General features: G+C 33.2%; 1 protein-coding gene across 3 annotated transcripts; it reads right to left on the reverse strand.

The window, feature by feature from the left end:
- Positions 1 to 815: 815 nt before the first annotated feature.
- Positions 816 to 6,637, reverse strand: LOC132059194 (uncharacterized). 3 transcript variants are annotated; one of them, XM_059451739.1, is made up of 14 exons: positions 6,412 to 6,637; positions 5,247 to 5,358; positions 4,638 to 4,750; positions 4,438 to 4,560; positions 4,186 to 4,358; positions 3,963 to 4,038; positions 3,216 to 3,302; positions 2,917 to 2,997; positions 2,785 to 2,817; positions 2,229 to 2,282; positions 2,078 to 2,119; positions 1,488 to 1,566; positions 1,321 to 1,375; positions 816 to 1,237 (listed from the first exon to the last, which is right to left on the reverse strand). In XM_059451739.1, the coding sequence occupies exons 1-13, from the start codon at positions 6,598 to 6,600 to the stop codon at positions 1,341 to 1,343; spliced, it is 1,197 nt and encodes a 398-aa protein (XP_059307722.1). In that variant the 5' UTR covers positions 6,601 to 6,637; the 3' UTR covers positions 816 to 1,237; positions 1,321 to 1,340. The 3 variants fall into 3 exon arrangements, with proteins under 3 accessions (XP_059307722.1, XP_059307721.1, XP_059307723.1); XM_059451738.1 differs by having other exon boundaries at positions 1,321 to 1,391; XM_059451740.1 differs by lacking the exons at positions 816 to 1,237; positions 1,321 to 1,375 and having other exon boundaries at positions 1,493 to 1,566; positions 2,017 to 2,119.
- Positions 6,638 to 19,447: the final 12,810 nt, after the last annotated feature.

The following is a 19,447-nucleotide window of genomic DNA, read 5'->3' on the forward strand; positions in this document are numbered from 1 at the left end:
CATTGATTAAACTCTTATAAATGTGTATACTCCTATAAAAAAAAAAATGCCTGTCTTGCATTTTATTGATTTATTATAAATATTGCGGAAAACTTTTGCATTGTGAATGGTGATTCAAAAGATTATCTTTATGACAAACATTTGTGATGAGAATCATTAAAAGTCGTTGATGCTACGTTAAGGAGACCACTTCTTTTGTTTTTGCTTTTGCATTGCTTTGGGTCTACGTTTTGTGTTTTCTTGATGTCCTTTGCTTAATTTTCTTCTGGTTCATGAACTATTACTAATTACTTTGTCTTCCTATTTTCTCGTTCTATATTGGCTGCTAAAAAAAAATATGAAACATTTTTGGGTGACTAAGACTTTCAGCAGAACTGTCAAGTAATTGGCCATTCAGTTTTTAATATAAAAGTTTGGGAGTTGAAAACATTGAGTATTCGGTACAACATGCAATTAACAAGAAAGATCATTAAAAATATAGTTAATAATTTTATTTTACAGTGACAAAACAAAAACAAAAAGAAGATTCCAAACTTGGGTTCAAGCAATAATTCTATAATTAACTTAATAAAAGAGTTTTATTCACGATTATATAGTCTTAATGCTTTTATTACATATAAAGCGTATAATTCTTTGAATCTCATACAAATAAATAAATCTGAGTAGTTGGTGTTAATAAGATTCGTACTTTATCTTTAATCAAACTCAAAGTACTCTCTCTTTCATAATCATCATGCAAACAAATAATATTCTTTCCCTTTACTTCCTATTTTTCTCTGATTTTCTTCCATGTCAAACCAAAAAACAAAAAAGTTAAGTCTTGAAAGTTTTCGTCACCTTCTCTTTCCTTTCAATCCAAACAGTCTCAACACAATTACACAAGGTACAGAACATTTACAATATTAATTCTGTACATACCCTCATATAAAAAATAAAAAATAAAAACTAGCTTGGATGTCACACACTCACACCTATAATCTGAACATGCGACCTTGCAATTTCTCATTTGTCACTCAACTAGAATCTTTCCTTATGTCAAGAGAATTCAACAGTTCATATCTAACTAAAAAATGCTGGTTTTGCCATATTTCCCCCTTGTCTGAACCTACATCTGCCCCGCATACCATCCGTACGTTAGCTCTCACATTTTTTATGCTAGAAGTGGCACTCTTTCTGCATTTTCGTCTTGGACTGATGGTGCTTCTGGTAGTATCCAAGCAAAATAAAATGCCATCGCCTAACACATCGAGTTTCAAAGCAATGGGTTATCCCTAAATATGCCTGTGTCTAACATGGTTAAACCGCGTGTGAAAAGCTTACCAAAGCAAAAGCAGCACAAATCAAGCTGAAGCCTTTGCAGTTGAAAGGTGCATTGCTAGACAAGAACCAAGCTGCAACAATTCCAAGTAAAACAAGATTGATTTGAAGAATAAACTCTAGCTCAAACATGATCTTCAACAAGAAAGGAGGGGCGCAGCTTTACTCACAGGTCAACGGACTCATTACAAGAGGGGCTAAAAAACTTCCAATCGCTTCCGCTCCAGCAACTAGTCCTTGAGTTTTTCCCTGTCACATAAAGAACAGCAGCTGACTGAAGTTTAAGCACAACAAAGGCAATTAGTAAAGAGAAAGGCGGAATATATCTATAATCTCTTAAACTTGTCAGTAAATTTCATTTAGACACTTGAACTACAACTTGTTCTGGTTGAGCATCTGAATACATGATACAGTGTTTATGTTAGACACTTTCGGCTCAAATCTTGGAAAAGCTTTTGCGCTTGTTCTCAAGCATCTATTACGTAAATAAGTCAACCATTAAATATGTCACCTCCTTTAATTATATACATCAGCCTCAATAAGCTGTAAAACCTTTGGCTCGTTTCAATTGAGGCTGATGTGTATAATTAAAGGAAGTGACATATTTTGTTTAAGTTTCTGCGTGTATACTCATTAGACTTTTCTTAGTTCACTCTCCACAGGATAGACAATTTGTTTCAGTTTCTGTGTACTGTGTACCAGAGATATTAGACCGACAGTTGCACTTTATTACTGGAAGTAAAGCTTATTGTCCACCAACCTGATCGTTTGGGCTTGATGCTTTAGATACAATCGCATTAGTCTGTCATAAAAAAGTAATCAGAAAAAGGCAAGATTACTAACAAAACTCCATTGGACGACGCTTCAAAATTTTTGTGGCAGAGACAACACATTTTTTATGTAATACTCACAGAAGGGCGCTCAAGGATATAAACCATCCGAAATAAAGCACCAAAGTAAGGCACCTGTATCAGAAAGAAACTTCACTGAATTACGGGCACCATACTAGGAAACAACTAGATGAACAGGGGTGACAAGAACGACTGCAAAGTTAAAATTATATCACCTGACAAGCTTTAGCAGAAAAAGCTATTAGACGAGTAAATGCATAATCCCATTGCGGTAATGGAAGAAGATAGCTGTCCGATCCACATGACAAAATAAAGATCCCTCAACGTTTTTTTATCTCGTATACTCTAATCCAATAGTAAAACAGTCTTGAATTTAGCTACTCTAAATTAAATAATGTTATCAAATTAATGCTTCCGTTGATTTTCCAATACGCACTACGTGTGGGATATACTTTGCCAGGGATAAAGAAATTTTAAGGACAGCAATCAGAATAAAGCAGGTGATATGTCCTGATGGCATATTCGACATTTTAGTGACTATACTTCACATTTCCATATATAAAAGTTCTATGTGTGGTTTTGATATGTGGACTTGTATAGATTCAAGCTTACATACCCACGATGCCCATGCCAAGCCGTAGAGCAATGCCTGTTCATATAAAGCACATAAGATAGATGCTTTTAGCAAGCAGTTAAGTGAGAATAGGCCTTGCACAAGGAATAAAATGAGTCGGTAAATTCAACTTACATATGTGATTGATGCTAGCAAGGCTATTCTGAGTACCACTCTTTCTCCAACTAATGGGTTGACAATAGGAAAAACCAGCATCTTGAAAAATGCAAGAAAATGAATAAAGTCAACTAGCATATGTGCCTTTTATTGAAAGTTAATGCCTACTAATTTGTTTTATCTTTTTACAAATTGATAATCTTATTCTCAAGGTCCACTTCAGACCAACTTTATGCAGGTCGAGATATAACAGCTAAATTTGCAAAGAGAAGTGTTTTTAAGACAGAAAGCAGCTATAGAAATTTTATGCAGGATACCTGAGTGATTATTGAACCTACTCCCACCATCACTAGAATTTCTGAGAATTGGTTCTTGTTGAAATCAAAAGCTGACTTCAGATAGTACTGTAAGATCAGGAAGATACTTCAATGAGTTCTTAATTGCCCTATGGAAACATCTAAATATTCAGACTTATAAGCAAGTGCATTTTTAGAAGTAAACACAATTTTGGAAGGCCAGAGGGAGCTAGTTTAATTGAGAAAGCCACATTCTTTCATACGAAAAAGCTGGTCTACAAAAAGCATGATGCGTGGCTCAAAAATATTTGCAAGGCCAGAGGAAGCTAGTTTAATTGAGAAAGCCACATTCTTTAATATGAAAAAGCTGGTCTACAAAAAGCATGATGCGTGGCGCAAAAATATTTGCTTCTAGAACTAAGGAATTTTAAGGAAGTGGAGGAAAAAGGTGGTACAATAACAGGTTAATTTCAAGTTTTTTTCCCAGGTAAATTTGAATAATTGACACCTTAAATTGAGTTAGAAGTGTGGAGTAATTAGTATAGTTTTTCAGCAGTTTCCTTTGCAAGGAAGTACCCAAAAAAAAAAAAAAAGACTGAAGAAGCAATCGCAGCATCTTGATCCAAGAATCTCAATCCCATTTTTGTCAACAAGATAGGCACACCAAGGATATCATAAGGTAAGGCTGCAAGCTCGTTTTGTTTCAAGTCGTTAAACTTTTCTTAAAAGGAAAACAAATATAGCTTTATCAGGTAGCGAAGACTTTACCATTAACACACTGCTGATACCAGACATTCCCATGTCATAGAAGAACGAAACAAGACAAATGCACTTGAGAGTTGAACTGCAGAGGAAATCAAATGAATCTTTTAGGAATATGGACGAAGACACTTACTTTTCGGAACCAACGTCTCCATATGAAAAAAGAAAAGAAAAGTAGAATCAAAACTAATGATAAGATCAAAAACCTCAAATAAAACAACTATAAGACCTGCTTGTTACCACGTGTAATGCGTATCTCATTGAGCTATGTCGATCCTGAATAATTTTGTACACCTTGCTTGACCAACGTGAATGTTGGTTAAGGTTTGGAGTTGGCTTAACTGTCTCGGTAAGAAAAAATATCATGTACATCGGAGCAATGATCAAGAGTGCCACCGAAACCTGAAATATGACACTTCAATATGAAAAAAATCAAAGCAACTGCAGAGAAAAATAAGAAAGTGAAATCAAACAGACATGCCTCGAATATGTAGGTTCCAGGAAGTAAACGGGCAAGAAGGTTCCCCAAAACATGAGATAAAGATAAAATTCCGTGCATCCACCCGAAAGCTGCAGCCCTGCTACTACCATCAAGAATATCTGCCTGCATACAAATAAATATGTGTTTTTTATAAATACTTCAGACCGCATTAGAGACAGGATTTAAGATAGAAATCTTACTGCATAAGCAGCAGAAATGCAGAAAATACTTCCTTGACTCATGATATGAGAAATTATCCGCAGCACATAATAAGCATAGACAAATCCTTTTGAATCATCTATAGCCAATATAGCTGAAACGAAGAAAAGATAATAAATAACGTCAAGGAAACATTTTAAAGAAAATGTAATAAAAAGATTCACAGTAGGGTTGTACTTTTCTTGCGTTTCCCAATTTAGACATCAAATGGATAGGTTATCGAAATTCAAATGTTGTCTTTTTTTTGGCTAGGTATAAAAAATAAAGAAGATTAAGTGATATCTTATTGCCTAAGGCAAAAAATTTGTCCATAAAAATCCGCTCCTTGTACAGCTAGTTTTTTGAATGAATACCCTATATTTACTTCAGTTAGGTTTAAATCAGCTCCTCATACAGCTATATTTATTAAAACTCTCACACCTAGGACTTCTCATCCTGCTAGTAGAAACCAATTAAACTACTAATGCTACATAATAGCTCAGGAAATCATCATGAAAATTAATGTAAAAGAATATGACGACATGCAATTCTTTCTACCTTTTGGGTTCCTACAAGCTTCTCAATGTAAAAGTTAAGAAGAAAGAGCATACCACTGGGAAAAATAGCGGTAGATACGATTAAAAGGAGTAAAGGTTTACGCCCATACTCATCAGCAAGTTGACCAAGAACCGGAATGACAACCATTTTGCAAATTCCAACCACCTACAATTGCAGCGATATATACGCGTGTGTGAGAAAAATCACTAAAATTTTAATAAATATTAGTTTGTGAACTCGTGGTTCCAAATTAAAAGTGTAATGGGTTCAGTGGTGATAGCATAAAGGTCGAATTTTTCAAATTTAAATCTTGGATCTGCCTCTGCAAATAGAGAAAGTTACATATTTCATTGTAATAAGAGTTTTAAACTATACCCTCTTTACATCAGAAGTCAGAGTGCCAACACAAATAAATGCCGCTACTAGCCTTCTTTTCGCACCAAATTCTCAATATTGCAAGTCACTCCAATCCAACTCAAATATTAAAACATGTCAGTGAAAACCTAAATTCCATTATCTGATAAAACTATCAACTATCTTCCCTCTGTTAAGATAATACACAAACACATCAAACCTACTCATGAACTAACCAAAGAGACAAATGAGAAAGTTGAACATATAATTAAGTAAAATGTGTCATGTATAATAGTTTAAGCTGCTTTTAGATGATATAATCACATAATCAAACATGTTATAAGAGAAGGGAGAGATCCTAGGTTCAATTCTTACAACCACCATTATCTAGAAGAACTTGCACGTTCTTCTAGATAATTGAAGAAATAAAAGTGTGTCCTATCCTGTTGTGCTGGTGGGAGGTAGCAGTTAATTGAGGTACAGTACAAGCTAGCTCGGATACTACTGTTATAAGAAAAAGTGTGTCCTCTAATAGAGATCAAATCGACATAGAGAATATGCAACAACGTACCCAGTGAAATCCCTTACCCCTACCTTGGGAGGTAGTACAGAGGCTATTTCCGGTAGACCCTTGGCATAAAGACAAGCAGTTCAAAGCGCATATGAAAAAGGATATAATGAAAACGAATAAATCATGGCAACTAACTAACTATAAAAGCATGATAGAACACTAACAACTGCAAAAAAGGCAATAACAACCACAAAGAAAATCAACATGGAGGAAAAGAGAATAAATACCAAAAAGTGTGTCCTCCCTATTAGCAATCAAATCAACATCAACAAAGAGGAAAACAGAATAAATACCATTTGCTGAAGACCATTGATGTAAATAGCTTCAGAGCAAGTGGATTTTCCAGGACAAAGAGCATTAGTGGAGATATCAGCAATAACAGGAACAGACATCTCTTCAGCAGTCCAATAAATACATAGTGGTACTAGTAAGTGCAAAAGTAGTTTCAACTGCTCTCTGCTTATACACACATTCCCCTCCATTTTTCTTGATTTTTTAGCCAAGCTTGCTTGCTCTTATACATGTTAACTGGAACAAATACATGAAGTTAGAGAAGTAGAAGACGGCATGTAGCTTGCCCCTGCAATCCACTTTTGGTAGGTAAGTAGTATATTCCATGCGGTTGAATAAAATAATACTCCACTAGACTTCTTATAGTATGAAAGTTTTTTTTTTTTTTTTTTTTTTTTATGAAAGTTAAATACTCCCTCCATCCCAAAAAGACTGTTTTCGAGAGAACGAATTATTCTTTGACTGTAATTTTTTCATACGTCTTTTAAATATTTTAAATTATTAATTATGGTGACTTATACGTTTTACGTAGTTTTCAAATATGTAAATTTTATTTCAAAAAAAATAAAAGATTCTAAGTTAAATCACACGATCAAAATTAAAAAGTTTGACTCTCGAAAAGCGAAAAGTGTCAATCTTTTTGGGACAAAGGGAGTATATCGTAGTATTTTTTATTTAAAAAAAAAATCATACAGTGTTATTTTGGTTTTAGGTCTGCCTAGATTTTACCTTTTCTGCCGGAAGGGCAAGAGTTTAACTTAATTGATTTTATTTTTTTCAAAAGAAAAATATTTTTTTTCCATATTTAACCAATTCTTTTTTTGAAGAAAAATTTTGGACTTCTATTCTCACACAAGAACGCAATAACACCCAATATTTAGTCATTAAACAGTCTTGTTTGTAAAAGATTATCCTCTCAATAGTTTTTATACTTTCTTTTATATTAGTTTTTTATATGTAAGTCAATTGACTAAATCATGTCAAATTATTACGCCTTTTAGGATACTTTTTTTGTAGTGTGATTTAAAATACATGTTTTAAACATGTTTAAGGGCCTGGATGTGAAGCACAAAAATTGGGATGACATATCGAAATAAGGATTGGGTTCTCCTAGGTTATTCCCCTTGCTTCATACAAATGGAATCAAGAGGTAATTAATAAATATATATAATATAAAATTACGCAGAAAGTGTTGCCTCTTTTTGGGACAAAGGAGCATTTATCTTTTTCTCTCCTTTTTTTGGCTTTTTCATATTTTTCTTTTATTTACGTTCTATATTAAAAAGTTCAAAAGTCATTTATGTGTTATGTATGCTCCTAAATCAATGAGTGATTTATTTCTCTCTATGTAATGTTATGTACATATTCTTAATCTCAAAAGTAACTATTAAATTAAAAATAAATATAAAAATCAGCCCATGTAGCAGTAATAACATGACCTCAATGTTAAGGTTTAATTATCTAATTAAACATCATAGTTAGTGCATATTGAATGTCTATGTTTCTTCATCTTCCCCTCTCTATAATTCCCCATATAGTAAGACTAGGGATTATTTGGTAACATTCCAATAAAAGATAGGAGTAATTGCTCTTGCATTTACCTTTACATTAAATTTTCGGAGCAATGATATTTATATTTTCTTTGCACATATATTCCTTCACACTACAAGGTAATTTTCTTTGTCTCTTTTCTGGTTGTTCAATTTGTTTTAACCTCACGTCTCATTTTCGAAAATATCAAGATTGGGTAATCTATATATAATATAAAGTCTTAAACAATCTTAATATAGTAACCTCTATCCTCTCACCATAGTCTATTTATCTTTTTTCTCATTTTTTACCTTATTTGATGTCCAAAAAATCTGGAAAAAAATAATTTAAATCCACCTTCTTTATGTCATTCATTATTTAACATTAAATTCCATACACACGCTCTATACCCTGGTGACTTTTTCCCATCATTCTTTCAATTCTCTTTGTCCTATTCATTCATTTATTACATGCTACATCAATTACACATTACTTTTTCTTAATTATTCCTAAAGAAACTGATAGCAGACAATTATGAAATTTTTTTGCTGATTTATTAACGTAACAATTGTTTCTTTTTGGCACCAAGATGTAGTATGATCATTGTTGTTTACAAAGAATTTGTAGGAATCAACGTCTAAAAGCACCGAAAAAAGAAAAGAATCATTAAGCCTTTCCCCTATAATATATATATAATGTATATAAACAATTTAATTACGAAATCAAAGCAAAAATAAGTTATCGGTTAAATTTGATCCTCAAGAGTTTATGTTTTCACCATCTTCATATTATCTTATTCAACTTCCCTCACTGTTTTATAAATACATGCATTTGTTTTGGTGTGGATAATTGAGATGTTCTTTTTAATTTAGGATGCTTTATATACTTACTACGTATGTTGGATGATTGAAAACGGGATTGACAATTTTTTTGAGAAATGTACTATATAGAGTTACGTTGAAAGCATTGGTGGGTCTTTAAAGATTTGTCAGGAACTTTGTTTGAAAATATTTGATTGCATATATTATCTTCTTTATGGAGTAAGCCTTCTAAGTTTCTTCAAATATTTATTTTTCCTCTAGATTTAGCTTTCTTTTTGTATGAATATTTTCAAAAGTTTCTTTTAACTATTAAATTTTGGAACTACCCGTAAATATTTTAAAAATGTTTGTGATATGTTCAACCTTAAATGTACCGTTGACATTTCAAATAAGTCTTGCTAACCTCAACAATAATTGCATAGATAGATGACTTTTTTCTATGCATCGATAATTAATTACCTTATTTCATTTAAATAACTTCATGTGAATTTTGAAATTCTCATTTATTTGATTTAAACGCTTGAAAATAGCAACATTTCTTTGCCAAAATTATATGATATTATCCCCCATGAGCAAAGAAAGATTTATATATTATATTGAGATTATATTAGATCAAAATTTATGTAGATGAAGTTATGCATTGCAAGATAAGGAAAGAAGAGTAATTTTAATGATAGATGTATAAAGTGTGAGTTAGTAAACTAAATTGTCTTTTAGAATTTAATATTTCAATATTATAAAATTTTGTTGGATGAGTTATATAAAAGTTTGACATTCTTATATGAAGAGATATTGTTTAATTGAAAATGTCGAACTTCAATATATTTTCATTCATTCATCTTAATATCACGAGAATAAACAAAAAGAACACATCTACAAAAAAAAGGATAATGACAAAGAAAAAGAACATGAAAGTAGCTAGGAGATTCGAACAACACAAGAACTCTTGACAAAAAGAATCACACGATTAGAGAATATAACATTGATCGAAGAATAAATATTGATTTTGGGTTAAGTTTTTTCAAAATTTTATTTAATAACCGCGCGAAGCGGGGACAAATTTTCTAGTTTAATCATAAAGTCGGTGATCTGGTACCTCTTTTTGACCAACAATAATATTTATCTTTTTGTCAACTTTTTGAGGCTTATCTCATTTCTTTGGTCAATAATTTGAATACATTATTCACAAATTAATGGAAAATTGTTTCATGAATGTTTGTTACAGTTACAACCTCATAATCCATATTTATGGCCATTACAACCTTTCATAATAAATCATATTTATGGAGGATAAAGAATATTTATAGTCTTTACAAGTCAGAGGAGCTATAAATGTTTCATATTTACAAACATGCAACAATGCAAAATGTGAAAGAGCTTGTTTTAGTTGTCATATAGAGTCCATGGATATCTACATTTGATTTTCAGGTTTGAGGATACTCATCTTAAAAATAACGAAGAGGCAACTTTGGAAGGTACGTATTTTATTATTGTGTTATTTCCTGTTTTAATACCTTTCTTGGTTTCATTCTCATTTCAATTTGATTATTGCTGGTATTGTAGATAATGTAAAAAAACTTCACATAGATTAAATCTAATAAGTGAAGATTAGTATGTAGCTATTTTCATTCATGATAAGGTAGGTTTATATTTTTTTCACCGAACACACACACACACACACACACACACACACACACACACACACACACACACACACACACAGAGAGAGAGAGAGAGAGAGAGAGAGAGAGAGAGAGAGAGAGAGAGAGAGAGAGAGAGAGAGAGAGAGAGAGAGAGAGAGAGAGAGAGAGAGAGAGAGAGAGAGAGAGAGAGAGAGAGAGAGAGAGAGAGAGAGAGAGAGAGTTGACCATCGAACCCCCAAACATAAGATAAACCGTTAATTTAGATATGAGAGACCAATTTTTTTCTTTTTTGAAATTTTAATCATTAAAAATTAATTTTAACAAAAAACTCTATTTTACATCATTTTGATTAATAATAGCCCACTTCGCCTCCTCTTTGCATATTGGTGTATCTTTTTTTAAATTTTTAATCATTAAAAATTAATTTTAACAAAAACGCTATTTAAATAGATTTTGAAGCGGCGGCGGCGGTGGGTGGGCTATCGGAGAGGATGGGTTGGGTTTTTCAAATTTTTTTAATTATTTAAATAGATTTTAAAATAGAGTTTTTGTTAAAATATTTTTAATGATTAAAAATTTAAAAAAAGAAAGCGGCAGCGGAGGCGGCGGTGGAGGAGGCAGCGGCGGCAGTGGCGGTGGCGAGGTGGGCTATCGGAGAGGATGGGTTGGGTTTTTCAATTTTTTTTAATTATTTAAATAGATTTTAAAATAGAATTTTTGTTAAAATTAATTTTAATGATTAAAAATTTAAAAAAAGAAAGCGGCGGAAGTGGCGGCGGCGAGGTGGGCTATCGGAGAGGATGGGTTGGGTTTTTCAATTTTTTTTAATTATTTAAATAGATTTTAAAATAGAGTTTTTGTTAAAATTAATTGTTTTTATTGACATGGCTTATTTTTTTAAAAAAAAAAAAAAAGTAACAGACAAAGTCTATATTTCCATGTCACGGCAAGTGAGCTTCACGCGTGTGTACGAGGGGTTCAAAGATATCAAGTTCGGGGGTTCAGATGGTCAACATTTCAGTTGGGGGGTCTAGATGGAAAATCAAGACAAGTTCAGGGGTCCATCTATGACTTTGGCCTATTTCGCTTCGTATTTGCAGGCAGTTTAATTTAGATATATGTACTTACGTTGCAACATCATTTTGATTAATAATTCGTTTTTGCATATTGGTGTATACAATGATCGGAATATCAAAGAAAGAAATGCAGAAGATATATAAGGATATGAAGTTGATATACATAGAAACGAAGAAGAAAAGAAGTTGAAGTACTTAGATACAAGTTCGGAGAAAACAAAGTTTGTGTCTGAAAAAGAGGGAATTAGGGATTTTGACTTGTTGACTGATGATATACATAAAAGGGGAATGTGGAACAATCCAAATTCGTTAATTTTGAGATTGATGAGTGAATCTGCGTACGTATCAACAATACACACGATGTCGACCGGAATCAAAATACACGCGGAATAAATCATGTGCAATGCACACTTTACAATCTAAGTAGTTATTTTGTTAGACATAGAAGCAATAATAGGAGGACAAGTGTAAATAATTATTTCAGTTGTTATTTAATTTATGTACATGAAAGTTGTACAATACACAGAAAACTCTTCTCATATTCTTATCTTCTACATTTCTATTATGGTATCAGAGCTCTGAAAATATCTCTATCTGATTCTTCTTTTCATCTTCATTTCTCTCTTTTTCTGTTATAATGGGTGATAACACCATATCTGTTGAAGCCACTAAAACCATAGCTGGAACACAGACTGGAAATGGAAATCCAATTGATGCTAGTCATCCTTTCTTCATTCACTCTTGCATTCACCAGGGATGAGCCTGGTGAATTTTATCTTTGATGGCAGAGGTTTTCAAGGTTGGAGAAGGACCATTCTTATAGCTTTATCAGCTAAGAACAAACTGGGATTTATTGATGGAACCTGCAAGATGCCAGAAACAGATTCATCAGAATTTCAACCATGGAACAGATGTAATGACATGGTAACTTCATGGTTACTCAATTCACTGTCAAAAGACATAGCTGACAGTGTAATCTATTCAAAAACTGCAAAAGATTTATATACAGATCTGGAACAAAGGTTTGGCCAATCTAATGGGGCCAAACTCTTTCACTTGCAAAAAGAACTTAGTAACCTTGATCAAGCTAATTCTGATGTTGCAGGTTATTACACTAAAATGAAAAGGCTATGGGATGAGTTGGATTCTCTAAATTCAGATAATAAGTGTAGTTGTGACTGTGTTTGTGGAGGAAAAGAAAAACTCCATAAGTCACTGGAAGATGAGAGACTTATCAAGTTTCTCATGGGATTAGCTGAGGTTTATGCACCAGCCAGAAATAGCATTTTAATGATCGAACCACTGCCTAATCTCAATCATGCTTACTCACTTCTCTTACAGGATGAAAATCAAAGAGAGTCATATGTTATTGCTCATTTAACAAGTAGTTCATCTTCTTTTATGGTGGGAAAACAAAGATCTGGGGTTCAACAATCTCTTGATGAACAAAACTTTGTTGCTAATCAGGTGTATACAAATCAGAAGAATCAAGGACAGATTCAAGGAGGATGGGACAATAACAGATCTGGTGCAAGAATCCCAAACAAGACTTATAATCCTAACAATAATAATCTTTTCTATACTTATTGCAAGAAAACCAATCATACAAGGGCAGGATGCTATAGGTTGATTGGGTTTTCCCCAGATTTCAAGTTTACTAACAACAAACCAAAGAATTTTCAATAAGCAAATGTGAGAGGGGAATTTCAGCAAGCAATCAAAAGTAATGTTGTTCCAGCAGTTGAAAATCCAGAGGGGAATAACCATGTATCAAATGTGAGAGGCAACATGGGGAATTTTCTGACCCCAGAGCAATATGCACAAGCTGTTCAGTAATATAGAGGAAAGAAAATAGCAGAACCTTCAACTTCAACTGCTCACTCTGATGCTAGTGCAAATGGAATTGCACATGCATCCACCGGTATAACCTATACTCTAGCTTTTACTTGTGTTGCTAAAATGAATTCTAGTTCTTGGATCATAGATACAGGGGCATCTGAGCACATGTGCTTCAATCCTACTAATTTTCTATCTTTGACTCCTTTACCCTTTCCTATGTTTATCATTCTCCCTAATTCTACTCAGGTCAATATTACTCATAGAGGTAGTGTGTCTATTTTTGTTGATCTAATTCTTGAAAATGTTTTATATGTGCCTTCCTTCAAATACAATCTTCTCTCAGTTGATAAATTTGTCAAACAGTTTCAAACTGCTCTTTTATTTACTCCAATTGGATGTCTTTTGCAGGCCCTTTTTATGAAGAGGGCTCAAGCTTTTAGTGATGCTAAGGATGGGCTTTTCTTACTTCAGCCTGATAGCACTAGGCATAGTAGTTTCTTTAAGAATCATCAAAATGTTTTAGTTTCAGAGAAATGTTCTCAGTTTATTTCAAGTCCTTTTTCTTTTTCTATTACTGTCAAATCAAACTCTGACGTAATACTCTGGCACAAGAGATTAGGGCATTTGCCTTTTTATGCAATGAAAAACATCAGTTCTATTAAATTTCCTTCACTTTCTAAATGTGCTTGTGATTTTTGTCCCATGGCAAGACAATCTAGGTTGTCCTTTCCTTTGAGTCATATCAAAACTAACAGAATTTTTGAACTTATTCATATTGACACTTGGGGACCCTATAAAGAACCTACTCTTAATGGTTTTAAGTATTTTCTTACCATTGTTGATGACTATAGCAGAGGAACTTGGACCTATTTGTTGGCAACTAAAGCTAATGCTTTTTTTGTTCTCAAGATTTTCTTAAAAATGGTGGAAAGGCAATTCAATTACAAAGTTAAAGTCATCAGGTCTGACAATGCACTTGAGTTGGGAAAAAGTTTTGAAACTTCATCTTTCCTATCATTTAAAGGTATAATTCACCAAAACTCTTGTGTTTATACTCCACAACAGAATGGTGTTGTGGAGAGGAAACATAGACATTTGTTAGAGATTTCTAGGGCCTTACTCTTTCAATCAAAAGTGCCTATACAATATTGGGGAGAATGTTTACTTACTACAACACAATCTTATAAACATATTTCCTTCTAAGGTTTGAAAGGGAAAAGTCCTTATGAGATTCTTTTTAATGACAGACCACACTATGATAGATTGAAGGTGTTTGGATGTTTGACTTACATTAGCTCATGGAAGAGGTAAATTTGAACCTAGAGCAAAACCATGTGTGTTCTTGGGATATCCAGAAAATCAAAAGGGTTTTAAGTGTTTGGAACTTGAAAGTAGAAAGATCATTGTTTCAAGGGATGTACATTTTTATGAAAACATTTTCCCCTTTCAATCTCATTCCAAAGATCAACATTCTGTTTTTCCTAATTCATATCCATCTACTACTATTAATGACATTCCAATTATTTCTACAGATGACAACACAAATGTGAGACTTCCTTCTATTATTCAAAACACACCTACTGATCCTTCTCCTAATTTGCACATCTCTGATTCTTCCCCTTTCACTCCTTCATCTCCTCTATCTACTGAGCATACCAACTCTTCTGTTCATTCCCCTCTTATTCACCAAACTCCAAATAGCCAAAATTCTAACAGTCCTTCCAACAATCCTATTCTACAATCACCATCTCAGTCCTATTCTAACAATCCTATTCTACAATCACATTCTCAAAATATTACACCATCTACTATTGCTCAAAGAAAGACAGAAAGAGTTCATCAAAGGCCTCAATATCTAAATGACTACTTTTGTAACAATGTTATTCTCACTGATGTCACTAAATCTTGTTTCACTACACCAGTTTCCCCTTCTACTTTTTCTTTCTCAGCTTTATCTTTACAAAATCAATCCATTCTTCAATCTATATCTCAAATTTCAGAACCTAGTAGCTATTCCCAAGCTGCTAATCACCCTGGTTGGACAGAGGCAATGAACCAAGAAATAGAAGCTTTACAACAAAACAAAACATGGGATGTTGTCTTATTGCCTTTAGGAAAAAAGGCCTTACCATGCAAGTGAGTTTATAAGATAAAACACTTGTCTGATGGTTCTATTGAAAGACTAAAGGCTCGGCTTGTCATCAGGGGAGATGTTCAAAGAGAGGACATCGACTATAATGAAACTTTCTCCCCTGTAGTGAAGATGACTACAATTAGATGCCTCATTCCCATAGCAGTCAAGAAAAATTGGCGTATTTTCCAATTGGATGTCAATAATGCCTTCTTGCATGGTGATTTGCAAGAAGAAGTTTATATGAAGTTTCCTACTGGTTTAACCCCTCCGAGCCCTCAACATGTTTGTAAATTGAGAAAATCTCTTTATGGTTTGAAGCAAGCTTCTCGGCAATGGTATGCTCGGCTTGCAGGGGCACTTACTTTCAAAGGTTTTTCTTCTTCTCTAAATGATTACTCATTATTTTTTAGACAAAATGGGGATCATGTCACTTTGTTAGCAGTTTATGTAGATGACATACTCATTACAGGCAACAATTCAACAGATATTTCAGACATCAAATCCTTCCTACACTCTGAGTTTTGCATCAAAGACTTAGGATATTTACATTATTTCTTAGGTATTGTAATTCTACAAGAACCACAAGGCATTATCATGAGTCAAAGGAAATTCACAATTGACTTACTTTCTGAATATGACTCTTCTCACATAGGAAAGGTTTCTTCTCCTCTTGATCCTTCCATTAAACTACGAGCTGATTCTAGTCCTTTGCTTGTTGATCCAACATCTTACCGTCGTCTTGTAGGCAAGCTTAATTACTTAACCTACACACGTCGAGATCTTTCTTTTTCATTTTTAATCCTAAGCCAATTTCTCCAAAATCCTACCTTTGCACACCTTTTAGCTGCTTTTCGTGTTGTTCGATATCTTAAAGAAACTCCAGGTCAAGGTCTTCTCATGAACTCTAACCCATCTCTTTCTCTTCTAGCTTTTTGTGATGCCGACTGGGCTTCTTGCCCTGATTCACATCGTTCCATTAGCGGATTTTTTATCAACTTAGGTGGCTCCCCCGTCTCTTGGAAATCAAAAAAGCAAGTTTCAGTATCTCTTTCCTCCGCAGAGGCGGAGTATCGTTCTATCCGTCGTTTAACCGCAGAAATCGCCTGGTTAACTCGCCTACTTTCAGATCTATCAGTTCCACCTCCATTACCGGTGCCTTTACACTCAGATAGTCAGGCGGCCCTACATATAGCTTGCAATCTAGTTTTCCACGAACGTACTAAGCACGTGGAACTGGATTGCCACTTCGTAAGGCAGCAATTTCTTGCTGGTTTGATATCCCTTACTTTTGTTCCTTCTTCTTCGCAACCATCAGATTTCTTCACAAAACCCCTTTCCGGTGTTTCACACAAATCTGCACTTGACAAGTTGGGTGTTGTTTCACTCCCCTCCAACTTGAGGGGGGATATTGGTGTATACAATGATCGGAATATCAAACAAAGAAATGCAGAAGATATACAAGGATATGAAGTTGATATACAGAGAAATGAAGAAGAAAAGAAGTTGAAGTACTTAGATGCAAGTTCGGAGAAAATAAAGTTTGTGTCTGAAAAAAAGGGAATTAGGGATTTTGACTTGTTGACTGATGATATATATAAAAGGGAAAAATGTGGCACATTCCAGTCCGTTAATTTTGAGACAGCTGGAGTGAATCTCAAATTTCGCAGATCAACAATACGCAGCTGGAATAAATCATGTGCAATGCACCCTTTAGAATCTAAGTAGTTATTTTGTTAGACATAGAAGCAATAATTGGAGGACAAGTGTAAATATCTATTTCTTTTGTTATTTAATTTATGTACATGAAAGTTGTATAAATACGGGTACAATACACAGCATCAATACACAGAAAATTCTTCTCACATTCTTATCTTCTACATTTCTATTATTGCATGTCATAAGGAAGAGTTTGTCAAAATTGGGTGATGTTTCTGATTATTAGATTATTTCCATTTATTATTAAGTTTTAAATATATATTTCTTTGATGCTGCAGTTTTGATCCATTTCACTTGGCTTCAATTTAACAAACAAAATATCTACCTCTCTTATTTTCCTCATCTCTCATTTTCCGCATAGTTTTTCTTAATTACAAAGTATTTAATTGCTAAATGACTTTGGAAAAAGGATCTCCATATGTTCCTTAGGCTTTTGGTTTGATAGCTGTTGTTATAACTGCCATCATAACTAGAAATACGGATTTTTTGAGTGTGAGTGGGTGTGTATGTGTGTTTCTGAATTTTTATTTACCATGATTTCTTGCAAGGAATGGCGAAAACTCTATTATTTTGTTCTTGTGGTTATAATTCTGTTATCAGACAGTTGGAATTTTTTTTCTGACAAATGTATTTTTATTGATGTTTTTGAAATCTTCCTTTTACGCGCCTATCGGCTATGCCGGTACTTCTGTTTTTTAACCTAATGGGATTAAAACTTGTATTGACTATTTCTATATTTGATATTCTTAAAAAGAAAATTAATCAATTAAGTTTAGGTCTCTATATATGTGCTAAATGAAAGCATGAGAAGTAGTTATTAAATAAACTTAATAAAGGTTCAGAAATGATATTGGAACTAGATCAATAACACTACTACTTGTGTTGCAAGATATATGAAGTTAGACCAAATGACTACAAATTTGATGATTGAGTTTAACGAGTTTTGAAAAGCATGGCATATGTTACTTCCATACAAGTGTATTTCATAGGTTTGTGGTTGATATTACACATGAACTTCAAAAAATTGAGGTTCATGTATTTGAAAGAGAATAATCAACCTTGAGAAAATATTTATGTCATAGCATTGCTGATAGTGTTACGACTAATGAACATATATACTATTTACTAACAATTGGTCAAAGAATACAACCTCCGACATCACCAATTGGAGTTCCTATAGATATCTGATAATATAAACTTTTATATATTTTACTTTTTATCGAAGAGTAAATGTAACTATTAAAAATATGAATTTATTAATATTTTTATTACCGCGCGAAGCGCGGCTAGAAATAGTGACAAAGCAAGATTGTCGCTTGGAGAAAGTAAACAGAACGATGATGATACACTTATAATTTAATGAGAAAAGGACCAACAAGAAAATGAAACAAACCAAAATCTATTGACTATATATTGATGAGAAATGGTGCTTGTAGGACCATGTTTTTCGAACAGATTATTATTAAATGGACAAGACTTGAAGACAATGAGATTAGTATAAAATAAAATAAAATAAAAACTCAAAAGGAGCGAAACTAGTAGTCTGTACTACTAGTAAAGTATTTTCTTTTTTACACATTTCGATGGAATCTATGCCTGAAGAGCATATGCATAGATTATTGGTTAGTACTCCATCAACTAATTAATATTACAGAATACGTTATGATCTGAAAATTATAATTAACAATGACGAAAAAAAGACTTTCTGACAGTTTCTTTAGTATTTAATAGCATGAAATTGATTTTTCTTTCATAGAGAAAAGAATTGTTGAAAGTAACGCGGAGTTTGGACCGTTGTTGTGCTTGTGGGAAAAAGATTTTAAATGAATTGTATTAAGTTAAATTATTAAATTTGAATAGAATTAATACCTAAATTTCTAAAAACCTCCCTTGAGGTTTCACTTATAATACAAATGTTTGGTGTAGTTTCAACTATTGCATGAATCCACCTTTCCGTATTTACGTCACAATACTATTTTATAGCCTGAAAATGAACAAGTTTGCTCTGATATGTTTTACTAGTTTTTTTTTTTTTTTTTTTTGAACCATTGTGCACATGCAATTAAACCCTTCATACTACTCAACTTCTTTGGATCTTATCCCCGTAAAAATCCATTCTCTTTCAAGTTTATGTAAAATTTAACTTGAAGATACTCCCTTCAAAACATGAGAAACACCATTTATAAAAAATAAAAAAAGATTCCCAATTGGATCATCTCTAGAGAATAACTGTTTCATCTCTTTTGTTTGGGGTGATGGTTTTTGTGTTTGGTGAGGTG

The sequence above is a fragment of the Lycium ferocissimum genome, chromosome 6, assembly GCF_029784015.1.
Source record: "Lycium ferocissimum isolate CSIRO_LF1 chromosome 6, AGI_CSIRO_Lferr_CH_V1, whole genome shotgun sequence".
In the NCBI taxonomy this organism is placed as follows: domain Eukaryota; kingdom Viridiplantae; phylum Streptophyta; class Magnoliopsida; order Solanales; family Solanaceae; genus Lycium; species Lycium ferocissimum.

What these genes read in the sequence shown, in the direction of transcription:
- LOC132059194 (XM_059451738.1), bottom strand. Translation starts at nt 6,600, where the DNA reads ATGGAGGGGAATGTGTGTATAAGCAGAGAGCAGTTGAAACTACTTTTG. An exon ending in CTGGAACCTACATATTCGAG is followed by an intron (nt 4,359 to 4,437) that starts GCATGTCTGTTT and finishes GTCATATTTCAG; the next exon opens with GTTTCGGTGGCACTCTTGAT. An exon ending in TGCTAGCATCAATCACATAT is followed by an intron (nt 2,818 to 2,916) that starts GTAAGTTGAATT and finishes TTATATGAACAG; the next exon opens with GCATTGCTCTACGGCTTGGC.